The sequence below is a fragment of the Aythya fuligula genome, chromosome 6, assembly GCF_009819795.1.
Source record: "Aythya fuligula isolate bAytFul2 chromosome 6, bAytFul2.pri, whole genome shotgun sequence".
NCBI classification, from domain to species: domain Eukaryota; kingdom Metazoa; phylum Chordata; class Aves; order Anseriformes; family Anatidae; genus Aythya; species Aythya fuligula.
In genome coordinates, this window is record NC_045564.1 from 23,000,865 (window position 1) to 23,016,733 (window position 15,869).

General features: G+C 68.1%; 1 protein-coding gene across 2 annotated transcripts in view; it reads right to left on the reverse strand.

Annotated features, from left to right (window-relative positions):
• Nucleotides 1–207: 207 nt before the first annotated feature.
• ASIC4 (acid sensing ion channel subunit family member 4) overlaps nucleotides 208–15,869 on the reverse strand; it is a 46,482-nt gene continuing 30,820 nt past the window's right edge. For both annotated transcript variants that reach the window (XM_032190373.1, XM_032190372.1), the window contains 9 exons: nucleotides 3,061–3,205; nucleotides 2,843–2,970; nucleotides 2,497–2,656; nucleotides 2,306–2,362; nucleotides 2,054–2,207; nucleotides 1,589–1,680; nucleotides 1,276–1,355; nucleotides 1,053–1,157; nucleotides 208–886 (listed from right to left, as the gene is read on the reverse strand). In XM_032190373.1, the coding sequence (XP_032046264.1) occupies nucleotides 767–886; nucleotides 1,053–1,157; nucleotides 1,276–1,355; nucleotides 1,589–1,680; nucleotides 2,054–2,207; nucleotides 2,306–2,362; nucleotides 2,497–2,656; nucleotides 2,843–2,970; nucleotides 3,061–3,205 (1,041 nt within the window). In that variant the 3' untranslated portion in view covers nucleotides 208–766. The remainder of the gene's footprint in view (nucleotides 887–1,052; nucleotides 1,158–1,275; nucleotides 1,356–1,588; nucleotides 1,681–2,053; nucleotides 2,208–2,305; nucleotides 2,363–2,496; nucleotides 2,657–2,842; nucleotides 2,971–3,060; nucleotides 3,206–15,869) is intronic.

Here is a 15,869-nt window from a genome sequence, read left to right on the forward strand (position 1 = left end):
GGGTGCCCCCGTGCCGTGCCGGGTGGCTGTGCCTGAGGACAGCCTGCTCGGGGCGAGCGGGGAGGCTGGAGGGGGCTGTGGGGCACTGGCAGGAGAGGCTTTGGGGCAGGAGAGCGGGGAGAGGTCCATGGGGCTGGGGGCTAACACTGGAGTGTGGGGGGGTCACAGTGCAGGGGTCTGGCTGGGGGCGGCTACGGGGCGGGGGGCTGCAGCCCCGGGGGGCTGCGTGGGGCTGGGGAAGGAGGGGAGGTGTCGGGGGGGTGTCACAGTGGTGGTGGTGCCGGGGCCGGAGGGGTGGCAGGGAGGTGCCATGCAGGTGTGACTGCAGGTGGGAGCCCCCGGCCCTGCCACATGCCCTGGGAGGGGGCCAGGGGGCCAGGGCAGGGCAGAGACCCCCCAGGAGGGGTCAGCAGGGAAGGGCCTGGGGGGCCTCGAGGGAAACCCAGCCCCCCCCTCGCATGCTCTGCATCGCGGGGGCCCCTCCGCTCCCCCGAAGCCCCCCTGGCATGCAGTTTTGGGCCCAGGGCTGCTCTTGCTGCCGGACAGGGGGCAGCCCCCCCATCCCGTGTGCTTGAGACAGGGCTGACCCCACACGCCGGGGGCAACTGGAGGGGCTGGGCGGAGGGGCTGGGGGCCGCGGCGGTGCCGGTGGCACGGCCGGGGGCGAGCGGCGCGGCTGATCCCCGTGCCGCGGTGCCTCTCTGTGAGGACGGCGGGGAGGGGACAGCAGGGGGTGGGGGCTGGCCGCCCCCTGTCCCCAGCTGGCCTAGCAGGCGAAGTCCTCGAAGACGCCCTGGTGCGGGTAGTGGTGGCGGTGGTGGTGGTTGGGCAGGATGCCCGCGTTGTAGGCGCCCTCCACGTGCCGACCCAGCGTCTCGCAGGGGCTCTGCGGGGATGGCAGCGTCACGGGGGCGCCCTCCTGCCCCCCGGCCCTTCCCCTACATCCATCCCACAGCTCGGCAGCCTGGCCCTGGGGAGCCACGTCCCGTCCCCACGGGGCTGGGGAGACCCTGCCCAGGTCCCTGCTCTCCCATCCCACCCCGGTGGGGTACCTGGTCCTTGAGCTCCTCCAGCCCCAGCGTGGCGATGCTGCCCGAGGGCTTCTTCAGGGGTGGCTTGGAGCGGCGCAGGACGCGGCTCACCCTGTCGCGGATCACCTGGGGGCAGAGGGGTCAGCCCCAGAGCCCCACGCACACGGCACCCCATGGGGGCACCCCGCTCTGCACGGACACCCCCTCCCCGGGGAGCCTGGCCCCTGCTCGGCTCCTAGCGCACCTCGTAGATGTAGTCCAGGATCTCCAGGATGGTGAGGATGCTGGCGCCGATGAACAGGCCCATCTGTCCCCCGATGTCCCCTGGGGAGGAAAGGGGAGACAGGGTCACCGGGAGCTGCTGCACAGCCCCTTTGGGCTGGGGGGGGACGGCAGTGCCAGGGCTAAAGGATGGGGGGGGACAGAGAGGTGACAGGGCCAAAAGACAGAGGGGAACAAGGTGGTAACGGGGTTTGGGGCTGCAGGATGGGGGGAGCAGGGGTGCACAGGAGAAGGGACGGGCAGCTGGGGGTGCTGTGGGAAGGCTGGGGAGTCACCGAGAAGCCCGGCAAGGTCGTAGGCTTTCTTCTGCTCAATGGCCTCGTAGTTGAGCGCCTCGAAGAAGATGTCCAGCACCAGGAAGTTCTCCCTGCGGGGACACCGTGGGGCCGGTCACCACCCACATTGCCCCCAGCCTCCCCCAGCTCCCATCCACCCCGTCCCAGGGTGCTCCCGGTGCCCTTGTGAGTTATGCAGGCTGGGTCTGTGGGGCCCTGGGTGTGGAGGGGACACAGTAGGGACACGTCATGGCCACGGTGGGACTGCGGGGTGGGGACGGGCAGGCTGGGAGGACACCAAGGAGACGGTGTCCCCCCTCTAACCACAGGCCCCTGGGGGAGAGGATGCTGCAGGGACTGTGCGTGCCAGGACCCGGTCTCCACATGCTGCCAGCAGCAGGGGGGACCCCCAGATTCCCAGTGTCCCCCCCCAGCCCCCTGCCAGCCCCAGCCCCGGGGGCTCACCGAATGTAGGTCTCGTTCTTGTTGTACTTGCGGGCCAGGTAGCGCGCTGAGCCCTTGTTGGGGATGCGCACCATGGAGATCTCCTTGCCGTAGCGGGTCAGGTTGCACGGCGTGGGGCAGCTGCAGCGCTCCTGGCTGTCCTCCACCGCCGCGTCTGGGGGCACGCAGCACTGGGCACAGCTGCACACACCCCACACACACAAAAAAAATCCCTCCCGGGCCACCCTCCCTCCCTCCCGGCCCCGCACCTACCCAGCGTGTGGTCAGCACACTCGATGTAGACGTTGGGAGAGCAGATGGACTCGTTGCCTGCGGGGAAGCTGCAGGTCAGGGTTGGGAGCCTCACACACCCCACCCCGCGCTCGCTCCCCTCTAGGGGGTGGCAGGGGCCGAGCGATGGGGTGGGGGCGACCCCTGGGTGCAGGGGCGGGCGGGACCCTCACCTGGCATGTGGACCATGCGGCAGTGGCAGCTGCGCACCACGGCCTCCTTCTCGCACTGCAGGCGGCAGGCGGCGATGCTGTAGGTGTCGTAGCCGGGCAGCGTCTGCTCCCCCTGCACGCTGGCCCGGCAGTTGCCCCACGGCTGTGGCAGGTAGGTGAGCTGCCAGGGAGGGAGGGCATCGCTGCAGGGACGCACGGGGCCGGGACATCCCCAGGGCTGTGGGGTATCACCGCCACCCGGCAAAGGTTGGGGCTGCGTGGGGTGAAGTGGCATCCCCGGGAACAGCACCACCCCGCTGTCCCCACGGCTTGGCCCCATATGGCCAGCCCCCTGAGCCGGCCTTACCCGCTGCTCCTGGCAGGACACGAAGGTCTGGAAGCCAGGCGAGACGCCGAAGCCCAGCTGATGGATGTAGGGCGGCTCGTCCTGGCTGTGGATCTGGACTCGGATGCCAGCTTCGAACGATGTCTCATCTGGGGGGGATGGAAGGGGGCGTGGGCAGCCGGTCCCACGGGACAGCCCTCAGCCCCTGTACCCCGTGCCCTGCCCGCAGCCCCACTCACTGGTCTCCCTCCAGATGGGCAGGTATTCCTCCTGCTGGATGTCCAGCATGATCTCCAGCCCGTTGCCCATGCCGCCCTGGCGGGTGACCCGTGGGTTCCTCCGGTCCCCGTTGAAGGTGTAGCATTTGCCGTAGCGCGTATAGACCTGGGGATGGAGAGAGGGAGGGTGAGGATGGGGAAGGGCTCAGGCAGGGCGCTCTGCAAGCAGGATAAGGTCCGGGCCCCCCTTTACAGTCCCGCAGGGCCCCTGGGGCGCAGGCTGGTGCCAGGCACCCGAGGCGGGGACTCACGGGGACGAAGTGCTGGGGGCCGCAGCGCTCGCCCTGGAAGCGGCACTCCACCAGCATGTCCTCGATCTGGTGGCCCAGGCGGTGGAAGAAGCTCTGCATGGTGCGCTCGGAGCGGCGGGGCGGCAGGAAGCGCGAGTAGTTGGCCAGGCGCTCGAGCCAGCGGCGCCGCTCGTCCCCCAGCACGGCCAGCAGCTCGGGCACCAGCGAGCGGTCCTCCCGCGACAGCCCCAGCCACTGCCCCACCGAGTAGAGGTCGGGCTTGGTGAGCTGCAGGAAGCGCGCCCGGTTGGGGTTGCAGAGGGTGACGGCCGGGAAGCGCAGCTGGGGCGCCCGGGCCAGGCGTGCCCGCGTGTGCACGGGGCGCGAGAGCAGGTGGCGCAGGCGGTCGGTGGCCCCGGTGGCCAGCAGCCCGGCGGAGGCCAGGAAGGCCAGGCTCCAGAGGAGGCGGCGCAGGCGGGACTGGGGCCGGGTGCCCATGTAGTGCAGCCCGGGGATGCGGGTGGCGCGCAGGAAGCCGCCCTGCGCCGCGGCCAGGGCCTCTCCGTCGGGGCAGCAGGAGAGGGGCAGCGGCATCGCTGCGCTGGGGGAGGGCTCCTGCCTGCTCCCCGCTCCCCGTCTCCTTCCCGGGAGGCTTTTTTGGCTCCGCACCTTCCCGGAGCTGGATGTGGCAGGCGCCTTCCTGAGCTGTGACGGGCGAGGAGAGGGAGAGGAGGGGGCTGGTACAACCGCACGCCTTCCCCCAACCTCGATTCGGGAATGGAAAATTCCTCCCCGAGCCGGGCCGGGGGTGTGAGGGGTGTTGTGCTACCCCAGGCAGGGGGTCCCCGCAGCCCCAGCACAGGGACGCCCTGACCCAGCAGTGCCCTGTGAGCCCCTTGCCTGGGGGTGCCGCACCCTGGAGCATCCCTGCCCATTGCTCTGGCCCCACAGCCCCCCCAAAGCCCTGCGTGCCCCCCAAAATCTCACCCAACGTGGGGCAAAGCATCTGTGGGGCTGGGGGCCCTGCCCCACACGGTGCCAAGCCTGAAGGGGGGGCGGTCACCTCCCGCGTCCCCCACTCCCCGGTGCCGTACCCCAAATCCCCGCAGACTGGGGGCCCCCACCCCGTCCCCGGGGGCTGCTGCTGCGTGGGAGCCCGGCGGGCGCTTTGAAGTGACGGCTGCGGCTCTGATCACAGCGGGACGGCGAGGGGGGGGGACAGCGACGACGGCGCCGAGGACGGCATCTGCGCACCCCCAGCGGCTCCTCAAAGGCTCGGGGCTGGCGGCGGGGGCCCGGCTGCCCGTCAGGGGCGCTTCAAAGCGCAGGGAAAGGGAGCGGGGGGGGCCCCGCAGGGCCGGGATCCGGCAGGGGGCAGCAGGGCCCCGCTTTTGGGCAGCCGGCCCCGCCGCGCTCCGGCCGGCCCCGGCTGCTCCCGAGCCCCCCGCCGGGCTCCCGGTGCCCGGTGCCCCCCGGGGGAGCGCAGCCCGAGCTCCCCGGGCTGCGGGAGGGCAGCGGGGGGGCTGCCGGAGCCGCTGGCCGGGGATTTATTGCGGCTCGGAGAGCCCGAGCCCGCCGGCCTGATAGCATCAGCGCCTGGCGCGCCGGGGCGGCTGTGATATTAGTTTTTCTGTAAAGGGAGGATGAGCTCCCCCGGCCGCAGGAAATGGCATTTCGCTGCTCGCTGCCAGCTCCTGGCGGCTCGCACAGCGCCGGGCGGCACCGGGGAGAGGGATGGGGCCAGGGCGCAGAGGCGAGGGCACCCGGGGACACGGGCCGGGGCTGGCGGGGAGGGAGAGGTCCCGCGGCGGTGGCAGCGGTGGCCTCGTCCCTGTCCCCATCGCCGTCCCCTGCGGCTCCGGGCGGGCAGCAGGGCGCGGGGGGCGCGGGGGGCGCGGGGAGGGCAGGGGTGCCCGCGGCGCCCCGCTGAGTTACTGACTCGTCGGCTGCCAGGGTGCCGAGGACAGCTGTGAGAGCTCGCTGGCGAGAGCACAGCACAGTCCTGAAGGGCTTTGGCTTTCCAGCATGCCAAACCCAATTAGATAACAGGGAGCGCGGGAGCAGAGCGAGGAGGAGGAGGAGGAAGGGCAGGGCAGAGGCTGCCTGCTCTGGGAGATGGTTTCTTCCCCGCAGCTGACCCAGAAAATTGCCTCGCGGGGTGGAGCGGAGCACACGTGTCCTGCCGGGCACGGCTGGGGGCACGGCCCCCTGGGCACCCTGCTCCCCTCGCGGGGCACCCAAGGGTGCTGTGGGCCTCGGGGCCGGGAGGCAGGGCTCCCGCACCGCCTGCGGGCCTCCCCGCTCAGCTGCCACACACCGGCATCCCCGCGCAGGGGAGACCCCATTAGGGAGGTAATTTCTCGACACGATTCCTCATTTCCCTGCTCTGTGCCGTGGAGACACTTTGACCTTGACAGAAATAGCTGCCGGCGCCTCGCCAGGCGGATCCCAGCTGGGGATCGCTGCCACTGGGGGGCTGAAGGATCCCCCTCCCCACCCCATACAGCCCCAATACCCCGCTGCCCCCACCCCACGGGGCTCCCCCTCTTGCCCCCCATGTGTGGGCACCCCACGGGTGCTGGTTCCCGGCACCCTGACCACATCCCATCCACCAGCACCGGGGTTTCCCATGGCAGGGGGCCCTGGGGCCGGCCCCACACATGCCCGAGCCCCCCCATGCTCGTCGCTACAAGCCCATTGTGCCTGCCTGCGGCTGATCCCGGCTCATGCAGGTATTTCCGCGGCTTACACGGCTCCCCACGGTATTTAGCCTCTGGAAGACGACGTTAAACATCGCAAGCAGCGACAAATCCTGATTGCTCTGCAGAGACAAGAGGCCGCGCTAAGCTGCCAGCCGCATGCCTGCATGCAAAGGAGACGGAGCTGCAGCACGCGTGGGGGCCCTGCACGCCGGGGACATGTGCTCCTGTCCCATGTCCCCCCCGGGACACGCAGCCAGCAGGGCACGGGCACAGCACGCAGGAGCAGGCACCCCCAGGTGACAAATCTCACTGGGCACAATGGGGACAGGGCTGGGGAGACCCCAGCACGCTGCCCATCCAGGGGAGCCTGGGGTGAGCTTGGGCACAGCAACCCAGCAGCAGCTGGGCCACGGGCTGCAGCCCCCAGATTGCACAGGATGCTCCCTGAGCGGGCACACAGAGCTGGAGGCACGGGGTGCTGCTTGTCCCGGGATGACACGGGCGCAGCCAGGTAATGCCATGCCCACAGACGCTGCCCCCTGCTGCAGCCAGCCCAGCCCAGGCTCTGCTGGAGCCCCCCCCAAATCCCCGGCCGTGTCCCCGGTGTCCTGCTCCCCCCCCGTGGCGCTGACAGCCCCCGCCTGGGTGCCCACGGAGGGAAGCCGCAGCGCTGACGCCAGCACTGCAACTGCCCGGGATATGAGATCCGCTTGGATTCAGCAATTTCAACTCATTTCAAGCCCGATTCTGCAGCAATTTTCTGAGCCAGTGGGATGTTTTCGCCTCTGCAAACGTCCCTCTCACGCACGGTCGCACCATTTCCCTTCCCTGCTCCCCAGAGGGGTGAGGACCGGAGCCAGTTTGGCTTCACCCCAGCTCCAGCACCGGTGCCATCGCCCCCCCAAACCCACAGCCCCCCTGCACCCTGTCCTTGCCCCACACGGGGCTGCTGCTGGCACCGGGCACAGCTCCTGCACCGGGGCTGCCACCCCCATGGGGTCCCCAGGACGCCTTTGTCCCCAGGCAGGGCCCTCCAGCACCATGCTGGGCTCCGCTATGGGATGTTCCTCATCCCCCCCAGCATCCCAGCCCACCTCCCAAATCCCCGAGCCTCGGGCACGCCCCGGGGGGCTGCACCCCTCCTGCCACCTCCCCGCGCAGATGTGCTGGGCCAGCCCGTGCCAGCTGAGCCCCGCGGACGTGTCCCCGGAGCCAGCAGGGAGACGTGGGAGCCCTGGCGGTGCCAAGCGGGCTCGCGGCTGGAATACCAAGTGCTCAGCTGTGCTGCGGGCTGTGCTGCCAGCGGGGCAGAGCTGGGGCACCCGGACTTGTGCGGACCCCCGGGGCCAGCACACGGCCGCCCCCGGCAGCACGGCGAGCTCAGCGCTGTGCCTTCCCCTCCTGGGGGGTGGCCGGCCCGGGACCTCGCTGGTCTGCTGCTTTCCAAGCCCAATTTCTGCACGGCCGCTTTGTACCATTTGTTCTCGCGCCAGCATTGTCCCCGAGCTGAAATAGCTCTCTTCCCTCCGTTGTGTTTACTCCCTTGATGTATTTATAAACAGCAATCCCAGCCCCTCGCAGAGTTCCTCCTGCCAGCCCGCACGTGCCAATTGCTCCCATTTCCTCTCGCGATTTGGGCTCAGCTCTCCGGCTCAGCCCTCCTGCCCCGCGCAGCAGCTGCTCCAGCGCCGTGCCACGCTCAGCCCCGGCTGCCCAGGGCTCGCACGCTGCCCCTGCCTGCTCCCCGGCCATACAGACCTGGGGACGTGCCCTCTCCACCCCACAGCATCCCACCTGGGGCTGGCCCGCTGCAGGTGAGCGTGAGATCTCACTGCTCATGCACCCCCTGGCACGGGTTAGGCCTGTGCCAAGCCGCGCTCCTGCCGCCTCCGTGCACGCCTCCCGCTCCTACCAGCCCGTTTTGCATCCTCAGACTCCCCCACGCGCAGCCCCCGGGCACGCAGCACACATCACGCCGTGGCAAATCGCCGTGATGGGCTGAGCCCAGCCTCAGCGCCGCGCTCCAAACACCAACACACAGGGCGAGAGCTGGGTTTGGGTGCTGGGCTCCCAGTGGCACCCGGAGGGAGCATTGAGGATGCCCAGGAGGATATCAGGGGTCTGTGGGGCCTGATGCAGACCAGCCCCGCTCTCTGGCTGCTGTCACCCCACGTGCCCCATCACATTGCTCCCCCGGCCACCCGGTGCTGGGGGCTTTTGGCTGAGAGGCAGCACCAGAGCTGAGCGCCACCAGCCCCTTTGTGTGCAGCCCCATTGGGACCATGGGGCCAGCACCGGGCAGCGGGACACTGGGATGGGGACGGAGCAGGGAGGTCCCACGGCCCCAGTGCTCTGCCCGCCCCGCTCTGCAGGCAGCAACATCCCCGGGGAAGGCTCCTCTTTGAAAGCAGCCGTGCAGGCAGCCCCGCGCCCGTCCCCAAAGGGTTAACAAGCAATTTCCTTTGCTGACAGCTCCGAGACCGTTCACTATCGACTGCGGGAGAATAAGAGGGGAGAAGCAGCGAGATAAAAAGGCAGCAGAGCTGGCACCGCCTGCTTAATCCCAGCGTTTAATCTGCTGGGGCAGCGCAGGCAGCCTTATCTCGCCGTCCTTCTGCTGCTCCATCTCATTACGGCTCCCACGGCTGCGCGGCCGCACCGCCAGCCAACGCGGGAGCCCAGCTGGGGCGGCCAGCCCGGGGCAGCAGCTGCTGCCAGCGCACCTCGCCGCCCCCCCGGCAGCATCCGCGCCGCCTGGCACCGCCACGCTGCTGGCACCCGCGGCTGGCACCGGCCCCACGCCTGGCCCGAGCAGGCCGAGGGCACAGGGGATGCGCTGCCGGCATCACGCGTGGCTTTGTCCCCACACACACGCTCTGGTGGCAGGGGTGGCCGCGGGGTGCCCCCACAGGTGCCGGCACAGGCCCGGTCCCTCCAGCCTTGTTGTTATTTATCTGTAAATCCGCAGCGCGGCTGAGGCTGGGCTGTCACAGGGGTTATCCCGCTGCCTGCGGATGGGTTTACGCTGATAAGATTTATCATCACCCCAGCTGAGAGGCTGCCAGCGCCTCGCTGCCTGCTGCCCCGGCTCAGCGAGGGCAAAGCTGTGCCACCGCCCGGGGACGCTGTCAGAGCCACCGGCGGCACCGAGCCCCAGCCCAAACCTCCCCCTGCGCTGGTCCTCCTGAGCGCCCCGCCGTGCAGAGGGGTGCTGCGGGATGGATGCTGCTCCCCCGAGCTGGACCAGGCACATCGGGGCTGGAAGTGCTGTGCTGGCACCCGGGCAGTGGTGCGTGCCTCTCCGCCAGGGTCCCGGGTGAGCGGTGCCCCGGTGCTGGCAGCCCATCTGTGCTGCCCGAGATCTGCTGACGGTGCTGGCAGCTCAGCTCCTGTCACAGCTCGACGGCTTCACGGCTTCCAGCGTGCTGGGGCTGTGGTGGGAGCCCCCACCCTGCAGCTGGCCTCAGCACTGCGCAGGAGCCGGGCAGGAATACCCCAGAAAGGGGAACATGGCCCCAGGGGGCCCTGCCCAAGCCCTGTGCCTGCCCCCACTCCACATCCCCAGCACTGATTTCCCTGGGGCCCACAGGGATTGACCTGAGCCACCTGGTGCAGCCACACCAGGGCTAAATCCGTGAGCAGAGGGAAGGAAACCACCCGGCAGCACCTCCCCCTGCTCCCAAAGTCTCCGCGCGAGCCCTGCACGGCCCTCACCACCCCAGCCCCTGCCCCTTTCCCTTCTTGCCCCCTCTGCCCGCTGACCAGCGGCTCCTCGGGGCTTTGCTCTCTGCACCAGCACAAATCTGACAGCAGCACGTCAGAGCCGCAGGCAGCAAGGCGCAAACAAACAGCCCGGGTCCCCTCTGCGCCCTCATCCCCAGGGTCAGCGTGGGGGCCAGGGGCACGGCACAACGCGCCACGCATCGGGACAGGAGTGAAGTGGGGTGATCACAGCCCAGCGGGAAAGGGCTCGTTAATAGCTGAGCCCTTTTAGTAGAGATTAGGGAGCTGCACGGCTTTGATCTTTGATTGCCAATTTGCATCTTGAAGGCGCTGGGACCTCATCCAGCCTCAGCGCAACCCTTTGTGGTTATCTCGTGGCTAATGGATTTGTTCTTAATGCTGGAGCGTGCAGGCTAAAGGCTGATTAAACCCTCTCCACGGCACTAAATCAATGGAACAAACATGATAGGGGCTGGCTTTCCCCAGCCCGCGCGCTCCTGGGTGCGGGGGCCGATGGATGGAGGCTCCTGGCTGGGTGCTGGGGTGGGGACACCCCTTTTGGTGCCCCCGAGGAGCCCCAGTGGCCACCAGGGCCCACTTGGAGAAGCTGCCCAGGGAGGGGAGCTGGGTGCAGACTCCAGGATGAGAAGAGATGCTCCAGGAGGTGCCCACACCTGGGGAAGCTCAGCCCCACCGTGCCAGGGGCTGCGTGGGGCTGAGCAGGGTCCCTGGCACAGTGCGCACAGGTACACCGGTGCTGCGGGGTGGGATGGGAGCTGCAGGGAAGCTGGGACCAGTGCCTTGCTGGGTACCAGCACAGGGGAAGGCCCCCGGGATGCTGCTCAGGGCCCTGTCCTGTCCCCATGCCGTGTCCCTGAGAGGCTCAGCCCCACGGAGCTGAGGCTGCTCCGGAGCAGGCAGGCTGCAGCACGGAGCCCGTGGGATCACACGCCGTGATTCCCATCTGCAAACTTTGCTATTGAATAATCTCCCCTCCGCCAATATTTGCCCAGCTTGGGAGATAACGTGGCTACAGAAGTCGTCGGTGCCAGCATTTCAATCCGCCAGTGCTGCCTGCCCTGCGCAGCCCTCTGCGCCCTGCTCCCGCTGCCTGTGCCGAGGTCCTGCAGCGGGTGAGGCAGGGCACGGCGCTGAGATCCAGCTCCTGGAGGAGAAGCCCGGAGCGCTGTCAGCCTGGGGAGTAAATTAAGGTCATGTCAGGTGATAAGGAAACAGGATGTTGGAGCAGCAGCAGCGCCGGGAGGGGCAGAGCCTGAAAAACTCCCTCTGCAAGGCAGCTCCACCACGATAAGATCAGGCAGGCACCTGGGGATGGAGTGGCTGTCACTGCTGCGTGCTCCAGGGCTACAGGGATGGCACCGTGCACACTGCTGGGAGAGGATGGGATGGGATGGGATGGGATGGGATGGGATGGGATGGGATGGGATGGGATGGGATGGGATGGGATGGGATGGGGACAGGCAGGGGGCCATGGAGAGGCAGGGCAGGGACAGCCTGCAAACCTCTGTCCATAATTAGCACACAGATGTGCAGACGCTCTCTGATGAGTGGGATCTCAGAGCCAGGCTGCTCAACAGTGCTCACACCGCTCCTGCCTCCTGCTCCTCCTGCCATTCACCTCCTGGGGCCGGGCAGAGCAGGGCTGGCCGGCACGGCACAGTGTGGGACGCAGTGGGGTGACAGCCAGCACATGCCACCGGTGTAACCCCTTCTCTCTGCACGAGCAGCCATGGCAGTGGCCGAGCAGCCGGGACATAATTAATGCTTGCATCCACCTCGGATTTGCAGTGTCCTCGGTCCCCAGGGAGGCGGCTGCTCCCTGCCCTGCCCTGGGCAGCTGCAGATGCCGTGCCAACCCTGCCTCCTGCGCAGAGGTGACCTGGGGACAGCCCCGCTCGGGGGCCACCTTGGCCTCTCCAGCCGCTGAGTGCTGCAGACAGATGGAGACGCTTCCCTGCTCCCACCGGGGCCCCAGCTCTGTGTGGCCCCCTCCCTCCTCCGGCTGGGCAGAAACAGCACAGATTGCAGCTCTGGAGCCAGGGCAGGGTTTGGGCTGCTCCATCAAAACCCCTCCTGGCAGCTGGGACGCGAGGCCGTGCCCACCCCTGTGCGCCCAAGGCTGCCCTGCTGGGGCACCCAGCTCCTGCCTGCCCCTGCCCGCTCTGCTGGCCCTGGTGGGCAGCCCCAGCCCGTCCCAGCGGCTCAATCAGAGCCGTGCGGCCCTCCAGCACGATGGGCACCAGGAATTAAACTGCTAATGAGCTGCAGGCTGGAGGGCTGGCAGCTAGTGATTAATCAGGGCTCTGGCTGATGAGGCTGGTGCCAGCTCTCCCCTCCCACCCTGGGCCCTGGCCCCGCACACCCCATGGGCTCGTGGCCGGCGGTGTCTCTGAGCTCCCTGACACAGACAGGGCACCCGCAGCTCTCCCGGCCTCTGGCTTTCCTGCCCTCGCTTTTCACCTCTGCCTGTGCTCCCAGCTCTGCAATCAAGCAGGTAACCTTTTGTTCCGCTGGAGGAAAACCTGTTGACTCCATCAAAGCTCAGCCGGCGCTTAATGGCCGTTCAGCACCCAGTGAGCAGCTGCTCCCGGGGAGGGAGCGGAGAGCTTGGGGTGCCCAGGACCCTCCCCACCCGTGTGTGCTGCCCGGCGGGGACCGGCCGTGCAGGCACAGAGCCCAGATGTGCCCCAGCTTGGCCCCGTGACCCCGCTCCTCCTCTCCCTGCTGCAAGCAGGCAGCACACAGAGGGGGCAGGCAGTGCCCTGCCCGCAGCCGCGCTGGCGCAGCACACCGAGGGCACGGCTCAGTGCACAGAGGGAAGGTTTTGCAGCGTAAGCAAGGGACAGCCTCGGACATCAGCCCGCAGCAATGTGCAGGGAGCTGCGAGAAAGCAGCTCAAGCACCAGCCTGACTGCTCTCCTGCTGTGAAGCCCTGCCTGCCTTCCCTCCCCTTGCAGGGTTAGGAGGGCAGCGAGGGCTGTTCCAGCACCTCCTGCCCTCGCCGTGCACCACCGAACTCGCCGCTCGCTGCCCGTGCAGCCCCAGGGTTGTGCAGCACAGCGTGCCCTGGGGAAGAGCTCGCCCCCTTCTCCCCAGCTGCACTTGCAGCGAGGAAGAAAAGGGCAGCGATCAGCAAGGAGCAGGTTAGAGAGCTGCGTGTTCTCCCCTGTTGCGCAATTAATCATGAGAAGTTTTTCCTCCTTTCGTGCATGAAACGAAATTTGGCAGGGCGCTCTGACCACAGGGACGTGCTGCTCGCTCGCCAGCAAGAACCCGGCCACATCTGGCCAAGAAATAACCTCAGCACATCCCTCTGCGCGCGGGCGGGGAGCTGCTGGCAGGGAAACCCAGCCAGCAGGGCTTTGTCTGCAGCCACCGCGCACAGAGCATCCTCAGCCCCACACCGTGCCTGCCTGCGCCCTGGGGACAGCGAGCACGGGGCAGGGAGGGGACACGGTGCCCTGGGGAGATGTCCAGCTCTGCCGGAGCCCTACGGCCCCAGCGTGCCCCCCCCTTGTCCAGTGCCCCCCTCCCAGCCGTGCCGCAGCCTCAGCCGGCTCTGTGCAGGCGCTGAGCAAGCCCAAGCCTCCCCAGCAGCGCTTCAGCTATTTGTTATTGGAAAAAGGGGGAAATACGGTTTTCGACAATTATTGTTTTTTCCACCTGACTGGCTGCAAACTTGTTAATTTTTTTCTTTAATGTGTGAACAGTGTCGACGGCAGCTGCATGTGAAATGACTCGACGCCCTATCCGCGGGTCCCTGGCTGGCGTTCAGCCCTCGCACCGCAAACATTGCCTTCTATAAATAAAGGCCTATATCTCATCAATGGCAGAACAGCAGAGCTTTATATAGTCGTCTTACATAAAACCGTCTCTCTTTATGGGCTTCAAACCATTTGCGTCACTTAGCGCAGCCCCGTGAACCTGCCGTTCCAGCGCGGGGAGACCCGGCCCCGCGCCCCGGGGCTGCCCGCGGGGTGCCCGGGAACCCCTCTCCTGGGGACTGCCGCCCCAGGCAGGGCCAGGTGGCAGCTGCGTCCCCCCCACGTCACCGCCTTGGCACGCGGCTCCCCGCAGCCCGCCCGGCCTTGGCACCGTGTGCTGGCACAGCAGCCGGCACCGCCAGGCAGCACGGGGACGGCCAGCTGCGCGCCAGCGCTGCGCCCTCGCCCTCCGCACCCCGCCGGTCCCCGTCCCGGCTGTGGGGAGCCGTGTGGGGCAGGGCTGGGGGGGTGCCGGGAGCCCGGCTGCTGGCTTTGTCACCCCCGCTGTGGCTGTGGGGTGCTGGGGGCTGCTCCTGTGCCCCTAGGGGGGTGCATGCACTGCTGGGTCAGTGGCAGCCCTCCTTCTGCCCCCCTAGCTGGCTCTGCCCCCATGCCTGCCCCACTGTCCCCACAGTGGCTGTGTCACTGGGATCCAGTGCCCTGTTTTGGTGAGCCCTGGGTGTGCAGGAGCAGGATGGACACAGCACCGGGGGCCCACGCTGTGTGCTCTGCCCTGCGGCTGCCCCCAGCGCCTCCTGGCCACGGGGCTCCTGCCACAGGTGACAGTGACACTGGGGACAGGGTCGCAGCACAGCCCTGCCAGCCACACGGTGTCCACCCCCAGTGCTGGCACCCCAGCCAGCCCTGCCCCATGCCCGCAGATCCCACACCAAGCCTCCTGCACCCCGTGAGCCCCCTTGGACCCACAGGCAGTCACCTCACCCCTATCCAGCCCCATGGCACCGTGCCCCCCAGCCCCATGGTCCCCCAGCCCCTGCACCAAGCCCCCAGGGGTGCCCTGTCCCCAGGGGACAGCGGTGTCCCCCGATCCACCCAGCCCTCCACGTGGGGCCAGCCGTGCAGCACGTCCCGCGTCCCCGGGGAGCCACACCAGGCGCGGGCGTCGCGGCCGCTGGCTCCCCCCCGTATCGGAGACAGGCTTATTAAGTGTGTGATATTAAATTACCCAGATAAGAGTGTAAGAGCTTTTAAAGTCAATTCATTAAATATAATTATGAAGAGAGCTTTTTTATGCTCGCGGTGATCCGATCTCAATCAGGGATGCGGTGGGAAAGCCGCCGGCTCCTCCAGCATCTCCGCTCCCCCGCCGCGCCGCCCCCGCGCCCCTGCTCCCCCCCCCCTGGGCTCCCGCAGCCCTCGCAGCCCACCCGCTGCCCCAGGGACCCGTCCCCACGCTGCCACCAGGGCTGGTGCCACCCTGTGTGGACGGGCATCGGAACGGGCTTGTCCTCTCCACTGCTTCCCAGCAGGATCCCACCCTGTCCCCGTCCCCTGCGTGCTCAGGGAGGTAGGGATGCATCCAGGCAGCCCAGGCAGATGGGGTATGGGCTTCCCTACGCTCCCACAGAAATGAAAGGTGCCTTACAACATATCCATGGCTACCAGCTACGCGGGGGCTGCCCTGACCCGTGGCTGGACCCAGCACACACGGCTCGGGTGTCCCCGTGCCAGCCCCTGGCACCGGGCGCCTCTTTGGCACCGGGGCGCTGGCCTTGAGCGCTGTCGGCTGCAGCTGCACGCCGGGCCAGGCTGCCCTCCCTGGGGAAAGCCCCGGGAATTGGGCCTCAAAGACAGCTCAGAGGCCCTGCACGCCTCCCACCTCCCAATCCATCCCAAAAGGCGGCCAAACCACCGTGACACCCCGCATCTCCTTGCCACAGAGCCCCCAGACCCGCTGCGATGAGGGGCTCTGCGGTGACACCCGTGGGACCAGCCAGCCCCTCGCTGCCCTGCCGTGGTACCCCATAACCCCATCACCCCACAGCTGCCGGCCCCGGGGCTGCACCCCAAGGCCTGGGCACCTCGGGGGTGCGCCCTGGGCTGGGGTCCCCCGCACGAGGCTCCGGCGGGGGCTCGGGGGAGCAGCTACCCACTGCTGGGAGCTGCTGGACTGACATTTATTTTTAGACGTGAATTGTATAAATTAGCATTTCTCAGCGGATTAAGCAGCAGGAATTGTGTAAAATTAAATGGCAACGAATTGCATTAAAGTCCCCCGGTTTCTGGCACAAGCAGCGCCTCGAGCCGTGCCCGGGCAGTTCATGTGTAACCGTGCCAGAGCTGCCACCGCTCCGGACAGGAGCACGAGG